The sequence below is a fragment of the Artibeus jamaicensis genome, unplaced genomic scaffold (assembly GCF_021234435.1).
Source record: "Artibeus jamaicensis isolate MK-2021 breed Jamaican fruit bat unplaced genomic scaffold, CSHL_Jam_final contig_469, whole genome shotgun sequence".
In the NCBI taxonomy this organism is placed as follows: domain Eukaryota; kingdom Metazoa; phylum Chordata; class Mammalia; order Chiroptera; family Phyllostomidae; genus Artibeus; species Artibeus jamaicensis.
In genome coordinates, this window is record NW_026521847.1 from 951,844 (window position 1) to 977,479 (window position 25,636).

At 52.0% G+C, this 25,636-nt stretch overlaps 3 protein-coding genes across 10 annotated transcripts; 1 reads left to right on the plus strand and 2 right to left on the minus strand.

Moving 5' to 3' along the window:
* Positions 1–5,492: 5,492 nt before the first annotated feature.
* SFTA2 (surfactant associated 2) lies at positions 5,493–6,390 on the plus strand. Its single transcript, XM_037141382.2, has 3 exons — positions 5,493–5,655; positions 5,889–5,977; positions 6,128–6,390. Exons 1-3 carry the CDS (start codon positions 5,595–5,597, stop codon positions 6,212–6,214), a joined length of 237 nt encoding a protein of 78 aa, XP_036997277.2. The 5' UTR covers positions 5,493–5,594; the 3' UTR covers positions 6,215–6,390.
* A 1,724-nt stretch (positions 6,391–8,114) lies between these two features.
* On the minus strand, positions 8,115–19,405 carry VARS2 (valyl-tRNA synthetase 2, mitochondrial). 7 transcript variants are annotated; one of them, XM_037141370.2, is made up of 30 exons: positions 19,204–19,389; positions 18,578–18,805; positions 18,381–18,462; positions 18,164–18,264; positions 17,778–17,899; positions 17,607–17,673; positions 17,412–17,509; positions 16,459–16,540; positions 16,172–16,291; positions 15,658–15,769; positions 14,868–14,956; positions 14,289–14,379; positions 13,930–14,057; positions 13,712–13,815; positions 13,428–13,509; positions 13,148–13,224; positions 13,001–13,076; positions 12,665–12,770; positions 12,459–12,529; positions 12,210–12,335; positions 11,884–11,988; positions 11,667–11,735; positions 11,474–11,552; positions 11,238–11,362; positions 10,957–11,109; positions 9,943–10,149; positions 9,153–9,264; positions 8,845–9,020; positions 8,570–8,698; positions 8,115–8,465 (listed from the first exon to the last, which is right to left on the minus strand). In XM_037141370.2, exons 1-30 carry the CDS (start codon positions 19,225–19,227, stop codon positions 8,370–8,372), a joined length of 3,237 nt encoding a protein of 1,078 aa, XP_036997265.2. In that variant the 5' UTR covers positions 19,228–19,389; the 3' UTR covers positions 8,115–8,369. The 7 variants fall into 7 exon arrangements, with proteins under 7 accessions (XP_036997265.2, XP_036997267.2, XP_036997266.2 ...); XM_037141372.2 differs by having other exon boundaries at positions 11,238–11,365; positions 18,578–18,799; positions 19,204–19,388; XM_037141371.2 differs by having other exon boundaries at positions 11,238–11,365; positions 19,204–19,388.
* Positions 19,406–19,493: 88 nt separating this feature from the next.
* On the minus strand, positions 19,494–24,979 carry GTF2H4 (general transcription factor IIH subunit 4). 2 transcript variants are annotated; one of them, XM_037141376.2, is made up of 14 exons: positions 24,826–24,979; positions 23,998–24,140; positions 23,613–23,717; positions 23,135–23,266; positions 22,789–22,885; positions 22,609–22,697; positions 22,269–22,380; positions 22,059–22,127; positions 21,760–21,843; positions 21,377–21,509; positions 21,045–21,175; positions 20,368–20,415; positions 20,149–20,227; positions 19,494–19,761 (listed from the first exon to the last, which is right to left on the minus strand). In XM_037141376.2, the coding sequence occupies exons 2-14, from the start codon at positions 24,135–24,137 to the stop codon at positions 19,589–19,591; spliced, it is 1,392 nt and encodes a 463-aa protein (XP_036997271.2). In that variant the 5' UTR covers positions 24,138–24,140; positions 24,826–24,979; the 3' UTR covers positions 19,494–19,588. The 2 variants fall into 2 exon arrangements, with proteins under 2 accessions (XP_036997271.2, XP_036997272.2); XM_037141377.2 differs by having other exon boundaries at positions 24,797–24,979.
* Positions 24,980–25,636: the final 657 nt, after the last annotated feature.

Genomic DNA, 25,636 nt, shown 5'->3' on the forward strand with positions numbered 1-25,636 from the left:
AGTGCTTGTCAGAGTGTTGGGGTACCAGGTCCCAGCCTCACTGGACTGAACACCCATGCATTCAATCCACAGCTTCACTCACCAACTTGATACCATACAGTAAGCTGATGATTGCTGCCACCACAGTGACCGTGATCAACACAATGGCCCAGTCTGGAACAAAGCCCTTCTCCTGAGGTGTCAGGCCTGAGGGGCAAAGAGACAGTGACTGAGGCAGGTGGGACCTCAACCCCCATTCCTCAACTTTCCACCTTTCCTTCTATGATACTCATGTTTCTGTGACTCTAAGACCACATTTCTCTGCAGAGTTCTCTCCCATCCTCTTGGGACCAGAATCTCAAAGGAGGGTGTTTTCAAGGCCTTCAACCCAAGAATTGGTAGAATCTGACGGACTGATTCTATAAAGATAAAAAGTCTGAGAACAGCCGAGGCAATCTGGAAGAGAAACAGAAGAGGAGGACCGGATTTCTGGCCAAAATGGAGGCGCAGGTGGAAATACTGTACCTCCTCACACAACCAAATTTAAAAACAACAAAGATTTTTAAACAAACATACAACCAAAACAGACAGAAAACTGAACTGTATGGAAGTCCGACAACAATGAATCATTCATCCAGACCAGTAAGAGGGGCAGACTCGGTAGCCAGCAAAGAGGGGCTGCAGCAGGGAAAAGCAGTGGCTGCCGTACCGACCCATGTGCACAGGGGGTGGCTGGCAGATCCCAGGTGCAGGGTGGCACTGGGCAGACCCAGTGAGGGCACAAGGCAGCTGGCTGACCACGGTCTCACACAGATAAACCAGGTGAAAAAATGAACAGTGAGACAGACCACGCTATGCAGGACCCCAGTGCTGGGAAATAAAACCTAAAAGCACTGATTGACTTGGGGTGGGGGGGTTGAGGTGCTGGGAGAGGCTCCCAGCCTCACAGGAGAGTTTCTTGGAAAGACCCACAGGATCCTAGAATGTTCACAAGCCCACCCAACTGGGAACCAGCACCAGAAAGGCCCAATTTGCTTATGGGAAGCAGCAGCGGGGACCAAAATCCAAGAGAGAGCAGAACAAATGCCATTGCTCCCTCTCTCACCCCGCCCCCAGTCACAACCCAGCGACTGGGCTGACCTGCCCTGGTGAACACCTAAGCCTCTGCCCCTCATATGTAATAGGTGCAACACGACCAAAACATTATTGCTCAAGCAGAAGAACATCTCAAAGCCCCAGAGCCAATACTTCTAAGCGACCAAGAAATAGTCAACTTATCAGATGCACAGTTCAAAACACTGATGATCAGGATGCTCACAGAACTAGTTGATTTTAGTCGCAAATTAGATGGAAAAATGAAGGCTACGCTAAGTGAAATAAAGCAAAATACAAAGGGAACAAATAGTGATGGAAAGGAAACTTGGACTCAAACCAATGGTGTGGACCAGAAGAAAGAAACAAACAACCAAACAGAAAAGAATGAAGAAATAAGAATTTAAAAAATTGAGGAGGGGCATAAGAACCTCTAGGACATCTTTAAACATTCCAACATCCGAATTATAGGAGTACTGGAAGGGGAAGAGGAAGAGCAGCAACAAGTGGAAAACTTATTTGAACAAATAATAAAGGAGAACTTCCCCAATCTGGCCAAGGAAATAGACTTCCAGGAAATCCAGGAAGCTCAGAGAGTCTCAAAAAAGGTGGACCCAAGAAGGAACACAGCAAGGCACATCATCATTACATTAGTCAAGATTAAAATGGAGGAGAGAATTCTAGAAGCAGCAAGAGATACAGGGACAGTCACCTACAAAGGAGTTCCCATCAGACTGTCAGCTGATTTCTCCAAAGAGACCTTACAGGCAAGAAGGGGCTGGAAAGAAGTATTCCAAGTCATGAAATCCAAAGACCTACATCCAAGATTGCTCTATCCAGCAAAGCTTTCATTTAGAATGGAAGGGCAGATAAAGTGCTTCTCAGATAAGGTCAAGTTCAAGGAGTTCATCATCACCCAGCCCTTATTATATGAAATGTTAAAGGAACTTATCTAAGAAAAAGAAGATAAAAAAGATGAACAGTGAAAGGACACCAAACTCACAGTTATTAACAACCACACCTAAAACAAAAGCAAACTAAGAGGACAGCTAGATCAGGAGCAGAGACATAGAAATGAAGATCTCATGGAGGGTTAGCAATGGGGGAGTGGGAGGAGGAGATGGGGAGAGAAGGTACAGAGAATTAGCATAGATGGTAGGTAGCAAATAGATAGGGTGGAAGGCAAGAATAGTATGGGAAATATAGAATCTAAAGAACTTGTGACACATGGACATGAACTAAGGGGAGAATGGGGGGGAGGGGATATGCAGGGTTGAGGGGAATGAAGGGGGGAAATGGGATGACTGTAATGGCATAATCAATAAAATATATTTTTAAAAAAACAACTGGAGGACTCATACTACCGGCTCGGCAGACTTGCTGAAGAGCTGAGTCACAGAGCCCTGTGGCACTGGAGCTAAAGCAGACAAATGAGAGAGCAGAATCAAGTCCAGACCACACAGCACGGTCACCCGATTTTCAATAAAGGTACTCACACAATGCAATGGTGGAGAATGACCAACGGTCTTGGAAATAAATGGTTCTGGAGCAACTGATTAACTGGAAGGGGCAAAACTGGACTTGACCTCTACCTCACTCCATACACAGAAATTAGTGTAAGATAGATCATAGGCTTAAATTTGAAAACTAAAATAATAAAGCTTCTGGAATAACATGTTCAAGAATATTTTCATGACCTCAAAGTAAGAAAGGTCTTAGGTTAGTACAACCACAGAAAAAAAGCCGAGAAACTGAAAAGCAGGAAGGCCCTTGTGCAAGAAACCGAAAAGTAGGGCCCTTGTGCAAGCACCAACTCAAGGGCTCTGCTTCATGAGGCTCTGGGGAACTGCTGATTGATAACTGATGCTGCTGACTAAGCACAGAATGCCCCTACCCACAGCTTCAGGACATGCTAAAAACAAGTGCCACTCCAAGGGACAAATATTTTCTCTCCCTCTCTCCTTCCCCTCTAAAAATAAATAAATAAATATTAAAAAAAAAAAAAAAACAAGTCCTTCAAGGATGGATTGAGCAACAGAAATATCACCTGGTGCCACTGAGACTAGTCCTGCAACGTTACCAGAAATGGTCAGAACTAAAGTCTGAACATAACTGGGAAAATACTCAGAGGTTGAAGAAACTGTTGAAAAACTCACAGATGTGGTGGGGAGACTCTTTGAGATGGTGGGGACAGTCACAGAGCCATTCCCAGAGAGAGAGGGGAGACCCACAGAGAAAGAGGAAAGGCGCCCAGAAACAGAAGGGAGACCTCCAGAAGTAGAGGAAAGACACCCAGAGATACAGGGGAGATTGACAGAGGCAGTGGGGAGATCCCCAAAAGTAGAGGGGAAACCCCCAGAGACAGAAGAGACTGTCAGATAGTGGGGATGCCTCCAGCTGCAGTGGTCCTTAATGGGGCAGCTGAGCTGTTGGAAAAGAACAATATGATCAGGTTAGAAGAGTCGACCACATCCCTGGGTCTTCACCCCAACATGAAGCACCACTTTTGAGTCCATGGTCATTATGTATGGCAAAGGCCTGCAGACCCACAAGCAGCACTAGCATGGCATCGATGGTGCCTGCCCAGGTGCCTTTCCAGACCTGTTGCTGGAGCTTTTTAAAAGGTTCAGAGGCCCATTACGTACCTCTGGAGAGCCAGGTGTGCCAGGACCTCCATCAAAACCGGGATCCCCATATACGGAGAGGTCAGCAAGCTGTCCCCAGAGGATTAACCTGTCCCAGCCTGATCCCAGGAAGCATGGGTGAGGAGGACAGAGCGTAAGAGCCTGAAGATGCCCTACCTGGCCCTTTTCCCAGCCTCTTACCTGGCTCTTCCCAGACTAGGACCTATCCCCCAGGCCCGAGTGAGCCCCCCACCTGTACCATCCTGAAAGGGTGGTACAGGTGTCCTATCCCCAGGTCCTCCTATTGATGCCAGAAGTACAACTGTTGAGGGTGAGGACATATTGGTCTCTAGAAGCAGCAGGAATTGGGAGCTGGGTAGGGCTGGAGATCATGGCCTGGGGACTGCATCTGACCCTTAGGAAACCCAGGACAGGGTAGGACCTGAACCACTTTCATCCACATGGCTCCAGCCCGAAAGTTTTCCATTCCTTTGATGGACAAGAGGAGCAGCAGGGAAGACCACATTGTGTTCAGAGACAGTGCATTGCAGAAGTTCAGAAACCACCTCTGGAGCCTGCCTGCCCTGAACCCACCACTTCCCAACTGTGTAGCAACCCAGATGTGTCTCCACTCCTAAAACAAGGAGATCTAGCCCCTAGGGTACAGGGGCGTGATGAGCATCAAAGGGAACGTCTCTAACATGACTGGCACACAGCATCAGCTGTGGTTACCTAGAAAGGGAAAGACACAGGTGCTCCCCTCTCAAGAAGACTCAGAAAAGAAAAACAAAACAAAAAATTGTAAAAAATACGAATGAAAAAAGAAGACTCAGATGCCTCAGAGCACCTCTCCACCTTGTGCCCGCTGCTCCTACCTGCAGGCCTGCTAATCTTTCTGTCCATTTACTCCTCACTGCAAGTCTGGCAGTCCCATTGATGGCAGAGACATCTTCCTCCATCTCTGCCTCCATTCTTCCGTGCTTGGGCCCTCTGGTTTTCAGAGGGAGGGGAGGTTACATACAGAAGCAGATGGGAAGATGTTACTTTGTGTGTTCCAGGGGCTGGTGTGACTGGTCTGTCAATCTTGTCCGTGTATCTGGTGTGCCTGGCATTATAAGGGATGAGTTCTAGTCTCTCTGCTACTGACTTACTGTGTGACCTTAGTTATTCACCCTCTCTGGGCCATATTTCCTAGTGTTTAAAGAAAGATGATCCCCAAACTTTCCTCTACATATCCGTCCTGTGTTTGCCATTCTGAGGGCCTGTGTAACTAAGTAGATGAGGGTATCCCCTTTTGCCTGAACACAAAAAGTGAAAGAGGAGGAGGATTTGATAAAACCTGTGTCGCCACTTGAGTGTCTGGGATGCTGTAGAGCAACTAACAACATTCAAAGATGAAAGTTTCACACTACCCAGATTTTTCACCTAGAAAGTCACTGTGGCTGGGGGAACACGACACCTGGGTTTGGGAAGAAACTTGACTTAATCCAACCCTCCCTTTTCGGCCCACATTCCTGAGCCATTTGGTGACCTGAAAGATGGGAATTGTAGTTAATAATTAATCCCTAAAGAGCAATGAGAGGCCCCAGCCTGGGTGGGGTTTAGACAACTGCAAGAGGGGCACCTCCTCCACTTCGCTCTCTGCAGAACCAAGCACCCGTGGGGGATGGGTGAAGAGGGACCACCCACTGTTTTCCCAAGCAGCTCAGTGAATGGCCCTCTCCTGGGTCCTCAAAGTCACACGGGGAGAACTGGAAAATCCAGTTACCCGGCTTCCCCCTCCCATTTCCCCCCAAATGCCTGTGCTAAGGATTGGCTGTAGAAAGGTAGGCTGGGTAAGGAAAGGCCAGAGGGTCCTTCGGACATCTCTTCTGTCCATCAAGAAGTGAGGCCGCCACAATGGGGACCAGACTAACCCTCTTCTTCCTCCTGACCCTCTTTGGCAGCTCACATGGAACAGGTGAGGGCTAGAGGGCTGGACACAAGGGTCCTCATGGCAAGAAGAGGCCAAGAAGGGGAGAGAGAAAGAGGTACCCAAGTCCTGAGCTCCCCAGAATTCAGGAGTGAACTCTGCCTTGAGAAGATCTGAAAGGGCTTTTTGGGAAGAGGGAGGCTGGCAGGAGTGAGGCAGGAGGGTTGCCCACATCTCCAGCCCTGGTAGCTGGGTCCTAAGCTACACCTCTGGATCGCTAGGGCCACGAATGACTCTGCAACTGAAGCTGAAGTATTCCCTTCTTGCAAATTCACCCTATGATTCCAGCTCCCTGGAATTGCTCAAGAAGGTAGGTTTTGGGGAAGGGAAAGGATGGGGTTGTGTGAACTCAGATTGTGTTTCGGAGTTGCTTTGGGTCTCTCTGCTGGCACCTGGCCATTCTAGGTCTGAGAGCCATTTTACACCTCACTCTCTAACCCTTTCTCTCCCCCCCACCCAGTTCTGCCTCCTCCTCCACCTCCCATCAGGAACCAACGTCACCCTCAATCAGGCTGGATCCCCACAGCACATTACTTGTGAAGTCTGAGAGCAATCAGAGCCTGTGCCCCTCTTGGATGGGGTGTTTGCCCCCTCCCCGCCTGGTGCAGGGGGAATACCCGGGCCCTGTCTTCCAGCAGGCCCTCACCTGCTAAGTGGCAGGAAATATGCTGAATTAAATGACTTTGTGGATTTGTGAGCCCACTGTAATAAAAGCTTTGGACACCCGAGACTGTGTCTGACTCTCCTTTGAAAAGCAGAGGGTTTCCGGGATGGACTCGCTGTCCCTCAATGCCAGTTTCAAAGGCCTAGAGGGAATCTAGGGAATTAACGGGGACACACACACCCCCAAACGCACATACACAGGGACATGAACACACACTTCAATTCGAGATCTTCAAAACACCTGGGAATAAGGGAAAGACCCATGTATTGAACTCATACTTTGCTCCAGGTGTAACACTTCCCCAGGCCAATGCTTGCAGCAGTATTAAATACAGCATAATAGGTATTATCTGATTTTATAGATCAGGAAGTTGAGGCTTAGAAAGGACAGGCCACTCATCTCACATCCGTTTGAGTGGAGAAGTCAGACACCAGACAAATGGCTTAAGCCACATTTTTGTTTCTTCTCCCATTGCTTAAGCTTTGGGGCTGGGGGCTCAGAATCCAGACAGGGATGTGGACAGACACCCACAGGACATGGGTCTCCCTCCAACTCCTGCAAGGCTTTGCTTAAATCTCACTTCTACAGTGAACTGTACCCTGCCCCTCCGCCCGTTAATACTACAACGTGCTCCCACACACACACCCCAGTCCCCCTACCTTGTTCTACACTTTCTTTCTCACAGCGTTCATGACCTTCGGACACACTCTGTATTTTACATCTTTGCATGTTACTTCTGACTTTCCCTGCTATAACCGAAGTACTACCAGGGCAGAGATCTTTGTTTCTTTCATTCACTGATAAATCCAAGGGTGGGCACACAACAGGGCCCAGTACATAGCAGGTGCTCCAGAAATACTTACTGACCTTGGGGAAGAGAAACAGGAAGCTGCCCATTCCCTCCTTTTGCTCTTCCTTCTGGGTGGGAATGTGAATGTGCTGTTGGGGACTGGAGCAGATCTTAGGTTGTTAGAAAAAGTGTATCAAGAGTGGAAGGAAAATGTTAAAAAGGGTGACTCTTCTGCCCAGAGAAGAGGTGACACTTACTCATCTAAGCTGCCATGATAACATGAAGTGTGATTACAGCAACCAGAAAGAATTTACACCTAATTTATTGGGTTGAATCCCAGTTGATACTTTATACAAGCTAATTTTATTCTCTGAGCACATTTCTTCATATGTGAAATGAACACCCCCACCTCTGAGGTTCTCAGGGTTAAATAGCACCAGGGAGGCCCCCGCCATTAGAAGCCTGCCATAAACAGTAGATAATCTGAGTCACTGGACAGAATGGAACCTGGGCACCAGAGAGTCAGCCCCTGATTCCCACTAAGATGAGACAAGATGTTTGGGGTGGGGAGGTCGGCATCTGCCCATCTTATGTACCTCTGTCAGGGGCTAGGAAGGGTGTCCCTGGCACTCTGGTCTCAGGTACACACAGGGAGGGGCACTCTCTGCAGCCCCTCAGCACCCCTGGGGATTGAGCCAAGGAGCAAGGAAGTAGAGAAGTGTCAGCAGAAGTTGGGGCGCTGTTGATAAGTCTCAGAAGCAGGCGGAACTCGGATGAGAAAGGAGAATTCTCATAGGCCTCGGAAGTGAGGCCTATGAGAATTCCCTTTCCTCCACGAGGTAGGCACTTCCCAGCATCCGCACTCCCACTGTGGCCCAAACCGAGCCTGAAGAAGAGGCAGCCCTCCTCCTTTCCCAGACCAGAGTCTCAGGGAACAACGGAAAGGCAAGGAAGTCACCACTGAGGGAGAGATAAAAGAACCACAGGCATGTGTGTTTAAAATTTTAAAAGTATATCTGAATCTCCTCATGCCTAAGCTTCCAGGTGGGACTACACAGGAGGGAAGCAGGGGCAGGATGTGAGCACCTCAAGTAACCCACACTCTGACCAAGCTGGTTTGTTCCCATAAACAAGGGAGGTGGACCACGTGGTCTCTGAGGCACCATCTCACCAGCCGCTGCAGAATCAGTCTGTTCTCAAAGGCAGGCCTGAGAGGGTAGAGAACCGCCAGAGACAGTGAGTGAGAGCTCAGGGTTCCTTGGAGCTAGGAGATGCATCCATCAGCTGCCGGAGGTGAGAAGCCGCCTTGTCCAGTTTTGACAATTCCAGCTGGATGGAAGAAAGCTGGACAGGGCGGGAAGCAGGTAAGGATCCAGGTATGAGACCCACCCTCCTCCCAACACATTCCCTCAGGGAGGTGAGCTCCCTGGGTGGCCTCCCAGCCTTACCCTCTGCTGCCTTTGAGTCTCTGCCTCTTTCTCTGATGGGGTCCAGGCTATGAGGCCATCAAACTGCTTCTGCAACTTGTGTCTTCGGGCAGCCAGCAGAGGAAGATGGGCCTGAGGGTCCACCAGGCCCTGTGAGGGAAGAGAGACATCTATGGCTCACCCAGTACTTCCTTCCTCTCCATCCTAAGACCCTTCTGCACTTTTATAAAACTCACTCTTGCCCTCTTCCCAACATCCTTTTTGACCCCTCCCACACTCCAATCTCCTCTGAGCACCTGTAGCTCCATGTAGATCTGAATGGTGTCACTGACAGAGGCCTGGGCCCAGCCAGAGGGAGCAGCTGTGTCAGCAGGTAAGAGGCCCACAGCCCCACAGCGGCCCAGGGTGCCCAGCGGCTCCAGGAAGGCCTCAAAGGCATGCTGCTCTCCAGGCCCTGAGCTCTGCAGCAGCACTGGAAGGAAAGGGAATCTGTCAAGGCCCATGACCCTGCCTCCCTTCCCATCCTGCACCTTCTACCCTGGGCCCCGACCCCAGGCTTCCGCCTCTGCCCTGCCAGCCCCTTCTTTCTGCAGGGACACCTCACCTCGAGGCCGGGCCTTGGTGAGCTGGTACGTGGCTTGAAGAGCCCTCAGTGCCTGCACAGCCTCCTGGACCCTAGAAAAGCGCTGCTCCAGCTCAGGCTGGTGCCAGTGTTCCTACAGACGGGGACCCAGAGTTGACCAGCAGGCTCCTGGGACTCCTGTACCAACTCTCCTGGCTCTATCCTCTATCCGCCCAGCCCACCCCCCTGCACCACCTCAAGGATGGAACATAGCAACAAACTGGGGAGTCATCTAAGGTCTTAAATGATCAGTGGTTGACATCTGTTGAGTCACTCTGACTGAAGGTGGCAAACAACCAAAAATAAAATTTAAAACACATTATTCAAAACTCACAAAGCCACATAACTCACAAAAACCACATAATTAAAAACAACTTAGTTAAGCTTTGAAATGATGTTTTGGGGTTAAGTTTCCTGCATTTATCCTTCTCAAATTATTTAAGTTTAAAACTGCACTGAGACTTTTGTGCTATCCTATCACTAACATCTAATCGTCACCACAACCATGACATTGACCACTGCTATCCCCAGTCTAAAGACGGAGGAACCAAGGCACAGTTACACAGCTAGCAAGGATCAGTCTAGTGGCAGTCCTGCTCCTGTCCACCATGTGACACTGCTCCCCAAGACAGTGCTACAGAACAATCCATCTCCCCAAAGACTCTAAAGCACAATCCGCTACTATCTGTGGCCCCACGGCAGCAACCCTTTTCAGAACATTACTCCCCAACCCTCACGCACTAGTCCTGCTCCAGGAATGTGTATGACTCACCAAGCTGCTGGCACTGGGGTAGGGGGCAACAGAGATGCTGGGTGCGGGGAGGTGGCCTGGCCTGGCAGGTAGCCTCTGCCAGAGCTCCTCAGCCAGGAAGGGCATGAGTGGGGCAAGCAGGCGCAGCCCAATGTCAGCACAGGAGAACAGCACCTGAGGAGGCCCAGCGGGGCAGGGGCAGTGTGACAGCCGGGGCTTCACAGCCTCCTGGGGAAGAAGCCTGTAGGTCAGGAGAAAGGGCTGGGCCACAGCCATAGCCTTGCCCCCTCCACACACCGGCAGCCCTACCAGTTGGGACGCTGTGGGTAAGAAGCGTGGCGCAGCTTGGACACCATCAGCTATCCCACAGAAAGGGAGTTTCGGGCAGGGATTCTCGGAGGTGGATGGGGAATCAAATTGTCGGGAAGGTCAGGTAGTTTAGACAAAAAAGAACTGAGGCTTTGCTTACAAAAGAAACAGAATTTTTTTAAATGGTTGAGAAACAGTGATGCAGGCAGCAGTCCTGAGCTAGCAGCATCGCCTGGGTCAAGCAGTGACAATTTTCACTGCACCATCCTGCCTGGTGAGACAGCATTCAGAAGAGGTGGGGCACAGGTTAACCAGTGGTCCCTCCCAATGATTCCCACACAGGATTAAGTGTGAGAACCCGGGGTCTGAAGACCATTCTACTTCCTCCTTATCCATTTATAGCTCCCAGCCTGCCCAGGGTCCAAACTCAGCAATCAAAGGCTAAAGATGAAGCTCCATCTGCCTCCTGACCCTGCTTTGTCAGACTCAGTTTTCCAGAAGTATCCCCATACCCTCCTCTCTCCCCAGGTGACAGGCAGGGAACAGTGGCCAGGCTAGTTGCGGGAAAGAGGGAAAATGGGATTCCCTGGCTCACCCACCTTCCTGCCCTAACAGAGGGGACGATCGGGAACCTTGCTGAGAGCTCTCTGCCAGGGAACCCAATCGTCAGGGGATAAGGAGCAAGTCTGCAGGAATGCAATGCATACCAGCCCTAGCCCCACTCACCAAGTAGACATCACAGAGGCTGTGGAGCCAGAAGTGGCGCAGGGCATGGGTGGCAACTGGGAGCTCTCGGGTGAGGAAGCCTCGCTCACACTCTCGGGTAGTGTGGGCCAGACGGCTCAGGATCCAGGAATCCATTGGGGTGGAGGGGGACAACTGCAGCAGAAGAGGGGTGCAAGATGGGGGCAGCTCAACGGCCACTCCTTGCCTTTCCTTCTGGATGCCGTCTTCCACCTCAAACAGCAGACGTCCCTGCTTCCACGCACCTCTTCTTTCTCTCTTACCTCCTCTGCAGGCTGGGGTGTGAATTTCTCCCCTAGGACATTGAGGATAAAGCGCAGGGCATTCCAGATCTTGTTGCAGAAATGTCGGGAGCTCAGGACCTCAGAGACAGACAGGTGTAAGTCACCTGCTGGGAGGGAGAAAAAGCAGAGAATCTGCAGGTAGACTACAGTGACACGGGGTGTCCTCAGCCCTGCCAGCCCCTCTTTGTACCCCAACACCTCCTGGCCCAGCTTACCGAGGGCCCCATGGGAGCACAGGGCAAACCGCAGGGCATCTGTCCCACACTCAGGGATCCCGTGAGGGAAGTCCTTTCTCTGAAACCAGAAGGAGGACAGACGGCAGATTTCTATGAAGCCACAGTGCCAGAAGCCTGGATCGCAGGTTGCTCTTAGTTAAGAGGCCAGATGGAGCAGACACTGGGGACACACCTGCGCTGCAGTTGCGATCGCCAGCTCTGCAGGGTCCAAGTTCCCATCTCTCAGCTTCTCCTCCAGCACCTGGGGCAGGTGAATATTTGCTGGCCTCAGTCCAAGACCAAGACCGACTCCTCCGAGGTTCCCAACCACTGCTCCCCCAGTTGACTTCTCTCTGCAGGCTCCCTTCTCTTCCCCACAAACCCCAGCCTTGTCCAGCTCTCATCCTGACCTGCAGCTCCACCCCTCTGATAATGTCCCGTGGGTCCAGCACATTCCCCAGGGACTTGCTCATCTTCCGGCCCTGCCTGTCCCGGACCATGGAGTGAAGAAGCACCTGGAGGTATGAAGGGGTCGGCAGAGGGCAGCTTGAAGAGCCTTTCCCCAGAGGGTCCCTTGGGCCCTCTGGCCTCCATGCTCTAAGGGTTAAGGTGGGAAGTGAGTCACGAACCAGGAATCAAGAACGTGGAAAACATCACAGTAGGGGTTAGAGAAGAGAACACAAACAGGGAAGACTGGAGAGTTGGAGGGAGAGACAGGGCACTAAGGGGTTGTTACCTTGTTGAAGGGGAGCTGCCCCGTGAGCTGGGTGCCCAGCATGACCATGCGGCCCACCCAGAACAGCAGGAGGTCACTGCCCGTTTCCAAAAGTGACAGGGGGTAGAACCGACTGAGGTCTGGGGTCTAAGAGGAAAAAGATAAGCAGGAAGAGGCCCTGGGTGCCATCTGCTCAAGACTTTCAGCGGGCCCAAGTGTGTCCTTCACAGTTCCCACCTTCAGTCTCTCCCTCTCAAAACGGTGCCTCACCTGATGGGGCCAGCCCAGGGCAGAAAAAGGGAAAAGAGCTGAAGAGAACCATGTGTCCAGGACATCAGGGTCTGCAAAACAGAACAGGAAATAAAAACAATTGGCACCTCAGCTTTTAAGGCCTCAGCTTGCTGCTGCCCACTCTTCCAACCCAACCCTCACTGCCAACTTTCCCGATACCACCTCCCCAAGACCCAGGCCCTCACCGCGCTGCAGGGTCAGCTCCGCCCCTGGTATCCCTGTCAGTTCTGTGGCCAATTCTCTGGCCTCAGCCTCTGTCCTGCCCACTACCCAGCAGTCCTCCCTATTGCCCTGCAGAAAACAAGGGAAGTGTGAGAAGGAACATCTGGCAAGTGGAAACAGCAGTCTCCCAGTCTTCGGGGGCCCCCTGGTGGTGAGATGAGGAAGCCACCCTGATAGGCTAAAGCACCTGAAAGACAGGAAGCTGGGCTAGCAATGAGGCCCAGGACTCCCTGCTAAGGCCCTCTCTCCATCCCACCCCACTGCCCAGCCCCATCCCTCCCACACTTCTTCCTACCAACCTGCCCAGGCTCCTCTACAAGCAGGTAGGCTGGAATCTGATGGCCCCACCACAGCTGCCGTGAGATACACCAGTCCCTGCCACAGAGGAGAGCAGCTCCTCAGTGTCAGCAGTGGTCCCCTCCCAGGCCCACAAGTGCCCCTCTTACCCGATACGGGAGAACCAGAGCCGCCAGTTTTTCTGGTGAAAAGATGGGCTCAGCTCCAGGGCCCCTGACTCCACAGCCTGCAGGGAGAAGGCCTTCAGACAGTGCTACCTGTCCTGCACCCACAGCAGCCCTCCGACACGGTTCTTGAGCCCAAAAAGGACTTCCCAAACCTCCTGAGGACACAAGCCAGCCCAGTGTGGGCCACCTTGCCCCTTGGCTCAGCTATTCTGTTTCTTCAGCCCTTCCCCAGGGTCAGTCCTTGCTTGCAGTGCAGCCTCACCTGGGCAGCCCGGTCCCCCATCTCCTGGCAGCGCACAAACCACTGGCTCTTCAGCAGGTATTCTACCACGTCCCCAGAGCGGCTGAAAGGGAGACAGCTGAGTCCACTGCTCCCCCAGCCCTGTGCCTCTGCCCCAGGGACCCAGGACCCTACTGGCTGCCAGGTTCCTAGTACTGAGAATACAGCAGCCAGTAAAGCTGACAGAGCCCGTATTCTAACATGAGAGTACAGAGCCCATGCCATGCTCTCCTAGGGGGATCGGAGGTGAAGTTAAAATGGGTCACCTGCAAATGGGCAGCACCATGGGATGGCTCTGGAGGCCCCGGAACAGGCCCCTCTCCCTCAGTGCGGACACTATCTTTTCCCGGGCAGCAAATCGATGAAGACCCTGGGAAAGTAGCAACGATAAAGGCTAATGGGCTCCAGAGAAATGAGAGTGGGAAAGAGTATGTGGGACAAAGGGTGCCCCTAAAGGATGGGGTAACACTGAGTCTGGTACCACCTGCAGCCAGTCCCCACAGACAGAGGTCATGGTCCCATCCTCCGCAATGACACTCAGGGAACTCAAGCCGTGTCGGCTTCCCAGCTCAGCATCAGCAGGACTGTGAGCCGGAGTCACCTTCACCGCCCCTGGGGAGCACAGACGCCATAAGCACTGATCCCTGACCCTGGCTTTTGTTTTTCCAGAAGGATCATCATTGCTCATGCTCCCATCCCTCCCCTCTTCTCCGTGCCTCCCCTTCATTCCCCCCACCCACTCAGACTACTCCACACGAGCTTTCCTTCCTTCCTTTCTTCTTCCTCCTGGTCCCCAGCCCTTGGCACCCCAAGCCTTCTTTCCTTCCCCTGACCTCCACTCACCTGTGCCCACATGTGGCTGGATAGCAGGGTCTGTGATGAGGGGGAGAAGCTGCCCTGTCAAGGGGTGACGAAGTTGTCGCCCATGCAGATGCTGACAGGAGAGGGGTCAAGACAGGCATGTGTGAGCAGAAAGATCCTGGCAGGGCAGGAAAGCCCTAAGAGTAAGATGAGAACCCAGGTAAAGAGTCAGAGTGGCTGTCAGCCAACTTTTTCTTAAGGGGATGTAGTGTGAATACTTTAGGCTTTGCACGCCAAGAGGCGAAGGCAGCCTCTGCCCAATTACGCCACCTGCCGCTATGGCAGAGGTGATAACACGGCCAAGATGAGCACGGCCAATAAGTGTGGAGTGCACAGACACAGGCAGTGTGGGTCTGCCCGGACATACCCGGTGAGCCCCCGAGCTAGAGGGAAAGTGCAGCGTCAAGAAGAGAAGGGAGCGGACTCAGAGCCACTAGAGAACTGAGCTAAGAAGACTTAGGAAAAAGAAGTGGAAGTATGAGAGAAGGAGCCACCATCCAGAAAAGAAGGGAAGAGAAAGCTGTGGGAAGGAGTGCCGGGGGCAGGGAGCACGGGCGTTACTGTATATCGGGTGTCGTCGGGATGAACGGCCACTGCCACATCTCCAGGCAACGTCTCTGGCCTCGTGGTCCCTATCACGACCTCTGCATCTGAGGACAAAATTCAAGCATGTGTAGCTAGCAGTCATTCTCACTCCTCACTGCAGACACAGCTAAAGCCAGGAGAACTGGAAAAGGGAGGGGCGGGAGCAGTTGAGGTTGGGCAGACCCCCAGAAGTAACTACAGAAAATTAAAACCAGTGTTTATAGGAGCCTGGGTCAGTATATGGTACCAAGGAATTCCTTGACAGCTTGCACAGGAGAAATGGGTACGGCATTAAGAAATGCAACCAGAATCTTTGATGGTATCCAAGGGACACTTAAACACTTGGTGTCCTAATCACAAACGCTGTGCATTCTTTGGGTCTGGCACCAGCCCCTCCTACACGAAACAGACTCTGACATTCCAACTCGCTTATCTTCCCCTTCTCTGAACTCTTCAGAACACTACTGTTCAAACCACACTTCAGAACTAATCTTTCATCTCTTTTGGAGGTAGCAGCCTCCTGAAGAATTATACTAAGCTCCCAAAGGGCAGTGACCATGTGCACTTTTCTTATATGGCCCAAACAGCCAGGGAAAGTCCCCATGAAAACACAAACACTACCAATGTTCCTGTGTTGGGCTGATGGCCCTCCCACCAGGTCCTGTGTGAAACAGGCTGGTGGGCTCCCTCCCATCAGCCCAACACAGGTTTGAGGAAGCAGAGGAAGCAGAGATCAGTGGGCAACCCTTCCAAGGACTGCACCCACCAGGCTCTCCATCCACAGGGAAGGCCACAGAGACAAGTAGGCCAAAAGACACAGGGGTGGGGAAGCCGGGCAGTCGAAGTTCTGTGTGGCCAGGCAGGGACCGGGTCTCCACCTAGAGGCATGGAAGAAGCAGGGTCTGAGAGCAGCCCTTCTTCAAGGCTCATAGCCAGTCTTCCCACCTCCACTCCTCTGCCCGCCCGGCCTCCCTCTGCTCTCACCTAATTCTTATGTAGCACAGTTACAGTAAATATTCACCAGACACTTAAGCCACACACAGGTTCTGTGCTGAGCACCTTGCATGAGTTCTCACTTCATTCTCCCAACACCCCCAAGACACAGGCATTCCCATCAGCCCTGAATGACAGATAAGGAAAACTGAGGCTCACAGGAGCCAGAAGTCGCAGAGCTGGCAGGTGGCAGGGCCTGGAGCTACGTCCAGGCCGTCTGGCTCCAGGGTCTGGGCTTTCACCCACCTCAGCACCCTCACAGACCTGTTTAGCTTTTTCTGCCTTACCTCAACGTCGGAGATGGCTGATCTTAAAGCGCATGACCAGTTGACAAGCTGCTGGCTGCGGTACAATAACCCTGCCTTATGAAGTCGCACAAAAGCTTCAGTCACAGCCACTGAGGAACCCTAGAATGACCTGAGTGTCCATATCCAACAGCCCCTTCTCAGCCTGTCACCCCATTCAGGGACCATCACTCCCACCCTGCTTTTCCCCACACACACCACAACCCAACTCCCTGTACATCTCTAAACACCTCCCTGACACCTACAGGGACCAGGCTGGGCACACTCACAGCGTCCATAGTGAAACATTCTCGGTCCCAGTCCAGGGAGGCCCCCAGAGCTCGGAGCTGCTCACAGATCTCTCCACCCTTCCTGTGTCCAGAAAGATCTGTCAGCAAACACGTCCCAAGCACCAATAATGTACCAGGCCCAGTGACACCCCAGCAATGCTGGAGGCTGGGGTGAGCACAGCATTGATCTAGCCTCTAGAAGCTAATGGGGACAGACTCACAAAGCCTCTTTTACAGGAGGCTTTAGTGTGAAGCCTCCTATGAAATTTTAAAAAGTATAAAGGTCTACAGTAACAGAAGAAGGGGCAGCCAATTTGTGGGAAACCTAAAGAAGCTTTATGAGAATGGCATGTGATAACAGACCCAGAAAAATGAAGGCAATGTCAAGCAGATGGAAGGTGGGGATGGGTGAGTAGGAGAAACGATGCAATCTAGGCAAGGGAAAATGGAGTAAGTGGGGAGGGGAGAAGTGTACGTGTACACATACATATGCACATATATACTTCAATATACACATCTTATTGTATCATCCTGACACAGAGGCACAGACACACAGAGAAAATACACACAGAAACACATACATGCACACATACACACACAGCGTGGAGACCCCACCAAACTCTAGCAGGGGTGTCCAACCTGCAGCCATGGGCCACACGCGGCCCAGGATGGCTATGAATGCGGCCCAACACAAAATTGTACATTTACTGAAAACCTTTTTTTTGGCTCATCGGTTTCCATCAGTGTTCATGTATTTTAATGTGTGGCCCAAGACAATGCTCCTTCTGCCACTGTGGCCCAGAGACACCAACAGGTTGGACATCCCTAGAGCTCAAATCTCCAGAAGTTAGGGAAGTGGGGGAAATGGAAAGAGCAACCATAAACAGGGAGAGGGGCAGAAAAGCGAGGCCCCAAACCCATGATTCACACCTCCCTGTGTCTGTCATACTCACTGCTCCTTCCACTTCCACACCTCCTGGAGGAAGTCTTCCCGGCTCAGTTCGTGTCTTCTCACCCCTCGCTCCTTCCACAGCTGCTTCTCCACCACAGCCTACCAGATTAAGGGGCAAAGAAACAATGAATCAGGTCACTTCCCTGGGGAGAGATCTCTTTCACCCAAGAAGAGTAAACAGTGGCAAATGACATACTTGGGTAGCGATTCCTGCATGATCCGAGCCAGGGACCCACAGCACCTGATCCCCACGCATTCGGTGCCTGCAACCAAAACACCAGCCCAGGAAACTCTGAGCTTATGTTTATCCTCACTCCTGGCCCCTTTCCCTTCCCTCCAAGAGCTCGACCAACCCCTTTCCCCTCACCAGCGCACAAGAGCATCCTGGATGGCCACTGTCAGTGCATGCCCGATGTGTAAGGAGCCAGTGACATTGGGAGGTGGAATACACATGGAAAAGGTCTCCCCTGTAGCCTGGGGCAGCTTGATCTAGAAGCAAGCGACAAAGTCAAGGGCAAGAGAAGACAGGATCTTAACTGGTGAATAGCTCCCTCTGGTATCTCCAAGGCATAAAGAAGAGCAGGAAAGAAAGGTCCTAGAAATAACAGGGAAAGGGAAAACCCGCTAACAGAATGCTTTGGAGACACCAGGAACAGTTGACGAGCCCTCTAATATGGCTGGCTGTGAGCGCCAGACTCTGAGGCTCGGTTGTACCCACCAACCTCATGGTACCCCTCCCTGCCAGGTACAAACCTGATATTCTGGCTTGAAGAAGCCCTCTCGAACCCACCAAGGGTACCAGGCTGCTTCAACATATCGGGGGCTGTATGCAGGAGGTAAGGGCTGGGAGACATCTGTGGAAGCAGAGGAGAGCTCTGCAAACTCCTGAACTTCACTCCCAGGATGCATTTCAGCAAACCAAACGGGCAACGAGAATGTGAAAGAGAAGACCTTCAAGTTTCCTAGTTACCTTTCTTTTCACCAAATTCTGTGGGGATTTCATACAACACTATTTCTTTAGGAGTCCAAGCCTTACTGGATTCTGCAGGTGACTGGGGGGAGGGACCGGAAAGGGAAGACACAGTTCCCAGTAAATGCTAGGCATGCAGAACCCAGCAGTCTCTTCCAGCCCCCTCCCAAATCTCAGACAAGCTGTGTGACCCCAACCTTGTTCTTCCGGGCTAAGCCAGCCTCCAGCGCCACCTGCTTCTCTCGCAGGCGCTTCCGTTTGGCTTCCCGGTTCCTCTGGGAGATGGGAGATCCATAGGGCTCTGACTGGGTGGACAGGGTACTGCACCTGGGGAGGCCCCATGCGGGCCTCAGCCCCCGTTGTAGAAAAGAGGCCAGAGGCAAATGAGGCATCAGGGGTTCCTGCAAAGAGTCCGCGATCTGTTCCTGACAGACAAAGCACATAGAGAATATGGGGGAGCGGGAGGGTCACAACCCTAAAGCCACACCCTATCTCTTAATTCCCCGCCTCCTACTAGCACTGCTGTTATTCTATCCCTTCTCCCTCAACCGGTACTCCCGGAGGACTACAGAACATGTCGACAATAACAGGATCCTGGAGCCACAAGATGAGGTCTCTTCTGGGGAAGGGTCAGCATTTCTGGCCCCCAACATATGCGTGGGACACGTGGGGTGACCGCTAACACATGGGAAGGTAAAGGATTCGGGGAGATGACCGATATCTTCCTGCCAAAGACCAGCAACGTGTCTTGCCGAGTCACCGCGACCTCGGCCTGACCAGACACACCGCCCTCACGGCCTCCAGCTCCACGCGTCCCACCCACCGGAGGCCACCCCGGCGCGCTCATGCAGCGCGGCAATGGCTGAGCAGGGGAGGATGGGAAGGATCCACCAGCAATCCGACTCCGGAACTCCTGAACAGACTGTTGTTCCTGGAACCACACTGCTGTGCGCACCACGCTGGGTTGCCCGGGGAGGCGGGGCAGGGCCGGTAGGTGGGGTAGGACTGCGCAGGCGCAGGCGCCCTGCCCCGCCCCCACCCCGCCCCCTGACCAATGACCGAAGAGGCTATGAGCCGAACCCGCAGAGAGGGAGGTACTGGAGTTCACGTGGCTCACTTTCAAAATGACTTTATTTAACAGTCTCCACTAATAAGTAAAAACCCCTGAGTTAGAGGACTGAGCCTGGCTCCTGTCCTAGTGCATATGCTCAGGAGCTGTGCTTCTGCCGCTTCCAGAAGCGCTTGACGTCACCATGGCCAGCTGGTGTCACTACCATGAGCCGCTTGGCAGAGTTCTCGAACACTAGCACGCCCAGCTCCCGCGCGTGGGCCAGCAGCAGCTCAAAGTCCACTTGCGACAGGAACTGGTTATACAGGACGCCTGGGGACCGAGGACAGGCAGCAGGGAAGAAGAGGAGAGACCATGAGCCCCTGTGGCAGGCCACCCACCACAATTTAAACATAATCTTCTATGTCCTGTCACAGCTCATCCAGCCATATTCAGAGAGGCAATATAATACAAGATAACCCAGTAGTGCTCAACAAAACCAGAGCAGTGCTGTGGATTACTCCTCCCAAATTTTCTCTCCTAACTAAATCCAAATTGTAATTTGAGATTTTATATACAATTACCAACTAGCCCCAAAATAAAGTGTTTTGTAAGCAAGACAAAAAAAACAAAACAAAACATCAATAGCTTTTTCAGGTCAAGACCGAATTGTTCTTCCTCTGGCCAGTGACCAAGAATCAACAACCAGAAGTCACCCACCCTCAGTGAACCGGAGTCTGTCCCTTTCCAGCTCCCACAGCTGAATCTGGTCCGTGATGGTGGGCGGCAGCACGGGTGTCTGCAGGAGCAAGGGATGGACGGAGGATTCAGGAACACTGCTGCGACAACCCATTCCTCCACTGTTCCCCAGAGTTTCCACCACTTCATCACTAGGTGCCAGGGGCTGTCAGCCTCCAGCGGTTTGGTGCCTAAATATACCTGTTTAAGCATCACTGGGTGGGCCCTTGTCCTGAGGAAGTGAATGATCTAGAAAAAGAGAAGAATGTGGGTAAAGGGCTCAAATAAGAGGGCAGGAAAGCTACTTGGGCCATCGCCTAATGTCAGTGGAACATCCCTTACTGTTTAAAAAAACTCACAGCCATATGCCTGTCATCAGCCCATGCCCCTGTTCAGCTGTTGTCCCAAGTTGCTGTTCCCACTGTCAAGTCTGCCACTCCTTCTCTGGCATGTCTGCCCTTTGTATGACCTTGTTTTGTTTTTCTTTAAAATAGCAGCACTGACTATGTGGCAGGCTCTTAGCTCAGTGTTTTACCACTGTTCTCTCACTAAAGCCTCTCCAAAACCTGGTGGGGTGAAAACTCATTATTTCCATCTTCCAGATGAAAAAACTGAGGATTGGAAACAAAGCAACCAGCCTGTTCATGCAGCTAGGAAGTGGTGGTACCAAGATACAAATTCAGAGCTATCCCCTGTCCCTCAGGGCTTTCTCTCCAATATCTGCCTATTCCCACACCTAGAGCCTGGACTTCTCATGTGCCTGATCTATGCTCAAACAGACAACTCAGCATCAACTCTGTAATAGGCCTGGTGACCACCCTGTACCCCACAGCACAAGTGCAGCCTGTCTTCCCACCAACCCCTAAGGGGGTGCCTACCTGCTGGGCTGTAATGCCACTGGCGATTGCCTGCTGGACACTCTCCCGGGTGACCTGTGCCACCACCATGTTGGGGAAGCGATAGAGCATCTCCGAGAAGAGGGCAATGAGGGCGATCTGCAGCTCTGACTCTGACCCAGGGACAGGAAAAGAGGATGATGAGGCTCCCCCACACCCAGACGTCCTCTAGCCCTGCCCTCATATGTGAAGGTAAATGTCAGAAAACTCTGTAAATTATCAGGTGAACTGAAAAAATACTGGTTCCTTCCTGCTTCCTTTGCCCCTCCCACTCATCCCCAGCCTGCTCTCCCAAGGGCCCTCTGTTGACTCACCAGTGTAGGCATACAGTCGATAATTGGTTTCCACGACAATGAAGCCTGGCTGATGCGCAGTGCCCCCAGCCCCAGAAACACCTGATGAGAGGTTGATGGCCAGGCGTGTGGGGTAGTAACGCCGAGACTTCCTCTGGAAAGGACAGAAGGGAAAGGCAGAGGGCCCTCTCTCAGGTGTCACTGCCCTACATCTTCCTTCCTGAGACATAAGATCCCTCTCAGTGCACCGAGCCTCAACTCCCAACTTCTCTCCCCAAGGGACCCAAGTATTCAGTCCTGGCAACTGCTTATTACTGTCTCCCCAAATCCCCCTCCTTTCTAAAGGCCAAAGCAGCATGCCACCCTGCCTCTTCCCTAGAAGCCATGTCTTTGGGTGCTCATACCTTCCTCTGGAAAACAAGTCCAAACTCACGCAGATGTTGCAGGAAGTTCAACAGAGAATCACTCATACCTTCCACAGAGTAATCCTGGGGAAGAAAAGTAGGCAGCTGGCCTCCAAAACACATCCCCTTCTCCTGCTCCCAACCCAGTCCATCTGCTCCCTCTTTTCCCACCTCTGCCCATGCTTTGTCCATTCTCATCTTTCACTCTGTAGCCCCACAATCCCACTCCCCCTCCCCACCTCTCCCCCTTCAGTTCACCCACCTAAGCCTCCAGCTCCAGCCCCTGCCCCCCTGCTTACCTTGCCCAGAGTAGAGAAGCTGAGCTGGAAGAGGAAGGAAAGGATCTCCACTAGGTCCATACCTCGACTCTAAGGAGCGATGGGCAGAGACAAAGGGCAGGGCAGGAAGGAGAAAACGAGAGACAAGAATGTCACACAGCAGAGTCTGTAGGCAGCAGTCTCTGAGTGGGCCTTGAGAAGAGCCAGGAGTGTCGGCGAGTGGTGCCTCACCTGGGCTGTCTGCAGATACTGTAGCATAAAGTACCAGAGCTGGGCAGGCGTGTCCAGCAACAGGAACTGGAAGCCAGCAGAGGTGATGCTGGGTGGTTCTCCAGGCTCAGCACTGGGGACAGAGAGGGGGACAGAGAGAGGGACAATGGGAGAGGTGTGCAGAGAAAGGCCACCATCCCCACCGGTCCTCTCATGTCTTCTGGTTTACCCCTGGCAACGCTCCACTCGACTCTCCTTTTTCAGTCAACCCCCTCCACTTCTGACCCACCCAAACACTCAGTTTAGCGGGGACCCTCCGATACATCAAACTAGGCTGCTGTCGCACCCCTGGCTTCCTCACCTCTTCATGAGCCCAGCCTGGATGAGGAGCTGAGCCAAGTCCTGACTGACAGCTGCATCGGGGGAGCCCACCATGAAGTGCAGCACCACCTGAGGAACGCGAGAAGACAGAGAGATGCCTCTGGAGTCCACAGGAAGTAGGAGCACAAGCAGAGATACACACAGAGTCCTACGTCCTCACCTCCCATCGCTCCTCGGCGTACTTATCAAGTGAGGGGACATCCCGAGTATGCTTATCTGGTCCCAGCTGACTTGTGTCATCAGACCAGGCCTTGCCCCTATGCCAGGATGGACCGAGAGTGAGGAGCCCTGCCTGTGTTCCCTGCCCTCCCTCTGCCCTCTTTCCACCCTCATCCCCATGGGTCACGAGCAGGAGGTCTTTCCTACACTGTGCAGCTGTATCAAACTTATTCCTAAAGGAGCTCCCAAAGGTAGAGCCCACAAGGTTCCAGACAGGGCCATCACAGCTCTCCATCCAGAAGTTTAGTTCCCCTGGCCCAGCTGAGGAAGAGGTGGAAGTGACATACCCACCCAAAAGGGCAATGCGGAGGTTCTGGCGGAAGATAGGGTTGAGGATGAGGCCCTGGAGACCACCAGGGAGCAGCTGGGCGTGCCAGATACGGAGGCTGCTCAGCAGCCCTGTACTATCCTCCTGAGCCCTGAAACAGAAGCAGAGAGGTGAGGGGGTGTCTGGAGAAAAGAAAGGAGGCCCATAAAGTCCCCCACTTCTGCCTTTTCTGAACCGGTGATTCTTGGATCACTGTTTCAGAGAGAAACAGTGTCTTCTTAAGGCAAATTTCTTTGCTGCAACACTTACCCAAGCCTTTGTATAGACATCACAACTCTCCAAGAGGGAAAATACAGCATACAGAGTTTCCCAATCTTGTTTAATTACAAGTTTTGTGGTGTACCCATTAATATTTCCTGGAAGTGTTCCAAGAACAGCAGTTTGGGAAATCTAGCTGTTCAGAAATTTGTATTTAGCTGAGAATTCAGCACACTCACTTGCTGAATTCCTTCTTCACCCACAGGGTCACAGCAGCTTGTGGCAAAGGCTGCTCCAGAAAGAGCATCCGCATCACCCAGCTCTTAGCCAAAGACGGGAGCTCCCTACAGGGGACAGAAGTAAAATGTTAATATCAGCAATTGCCTTAGATCTGCATCTCTGTCCCCAACCCGCATCTCAGCCTCTCAAACATGGTGGTTGTGTCCCCCAACCACCCACACACCTTTACCAGTGTTGCCATCCCCAAAAACACTATCTGTTTTGGCCTGAGACACTTTAATCTCCAAGTCCCTTAAGACTAAGCTTCCACCCATGATAACTTATCTGTCTGCAAGCCTCATTACATTGCCCCACCACGGTCCCTGCCATGTAGGGCATCCTCACCTGAAGACAGCCAGACAGGTAGCAGGGTGTCCATACAGTCGATCCAATACCCCAGGGTTCAGACCTCCAAGGAACTCCTGCAGATTCCTGCATTGTAGATGTGCTCGGTTCAATCCAGCCTTTGAAGGGGTGCTCTCCATCACCTGAGAGATGCAAGTGTTAGAAACTCATCCCCACAATGCATGCCAGTGTCATCCCTCACCGTTTTCATTCTGGTCCAGATCCACTGGCTCCCACCATGTGGGCCCATCTTTTCCATGGTTTCCCTTTCCATGTCATTCTTTTCTTGTTTCTCCCAAATCTGACCGACTTCCTCCTTTCCTGCCTGGTCACCCCACTTCTGGCCTCAACTCCAGTCTTCTCTCAATTTCTAATGAACAGAATTATTAATTGCCCCTTATCTGAATTATTTTGCATTTCGATGATTTGTCTCATCTTTACTAAGCAGTGACAAAAAGACTTGTTTGACCCCAATCCTCTCTCCCTTCCACCTGTCCTGGTCAGAGCGGCCCATAAGCTCCACATCTGTCAGACTTTCCCACCTACTTCTTTGCCCCACTTCTCTTGCTGGGCATAGCAATAAACTACCTCTCCACTCCACGTCTAATTCTACCTCTAATTCTAACTCTACCTCAAATCTAATTCTACGTCTTTCCTCTCCCTCCCGAAGAGTACTACTTCACCCCATTCAACCTGATCCACACCATCCAACCTCCTAACTTCTCCCCTTCTTCTCTCCCACTCCTCCCTCTCACTCACAGCTCTTTAACTCCACCGTCCCCTCTCCCGGCCCCCTTACTACTCTGCGTTGATTCCCCCCTTGCCCACCACGGGTTCCAAGCCGTCGCTTAATCGGAGCGTGGGTCGCGCATTGGTTCCCGAGAATAGGGGAAATGATAGTAAAAATAAAAAATAAAGAGAGAAGAAATTCACAGACAAGAAGCACCACCGTAGGACTCAGAAGACTAGGGAAGGAGTGAAAAAAAAAAAAAAGTAGGGAGGATAAGAGTAGTTGTTGCACTCGCTGCGAGGCATACTGGGATTTGAAGTTTTGGTTTTTTTCACCCGCCAGACAGGATGGAGTGCGTCTGACTACAACTCCCAAAAGGCACCGCAGGGAAGCCGGAAAAAAAAAGAGGCTTGCCTTTAATTGAAAGCTCTCCGGACAACAAAGGCCAAGCCAGTTGGTTCCACGTCGCTTTTTACCCTGGCCGCCAACGCTTTGTCTAACCCGTCCGACATGGAAGCGGGACCAGAGAATGGACGCGCCCCTAAGACTCCTGGTGGAGACGCTCACACAGCTCGGCGGAGAGGCGCTGAGGTTTAGAGACTCACGAAACTAGGTTCCTTGAACTCAGTTGCTCCTGGTAAAATTGGAATACTGCGCTCTGCAGAGCGCTTTCGCGAGTTAGAAGTTGTTAATACAATCCAATGCGTTCTCACTGGGCACGTTAAGTATAGATCTTAATTGCTATGTCCACCGTGCTTCAGCAAACCCCCCGCCCCCCATTTAATGAGAAGATCCTAGTAAATACAGTGTTTAACAAAATGGTTTGCTTTGATTTATGAAACTACTGCAGGCAGTGAAGGCCAGAGCTACGCACTTCCCTAAGTTCCTATAAGGCCAGTTTTTTTTTTT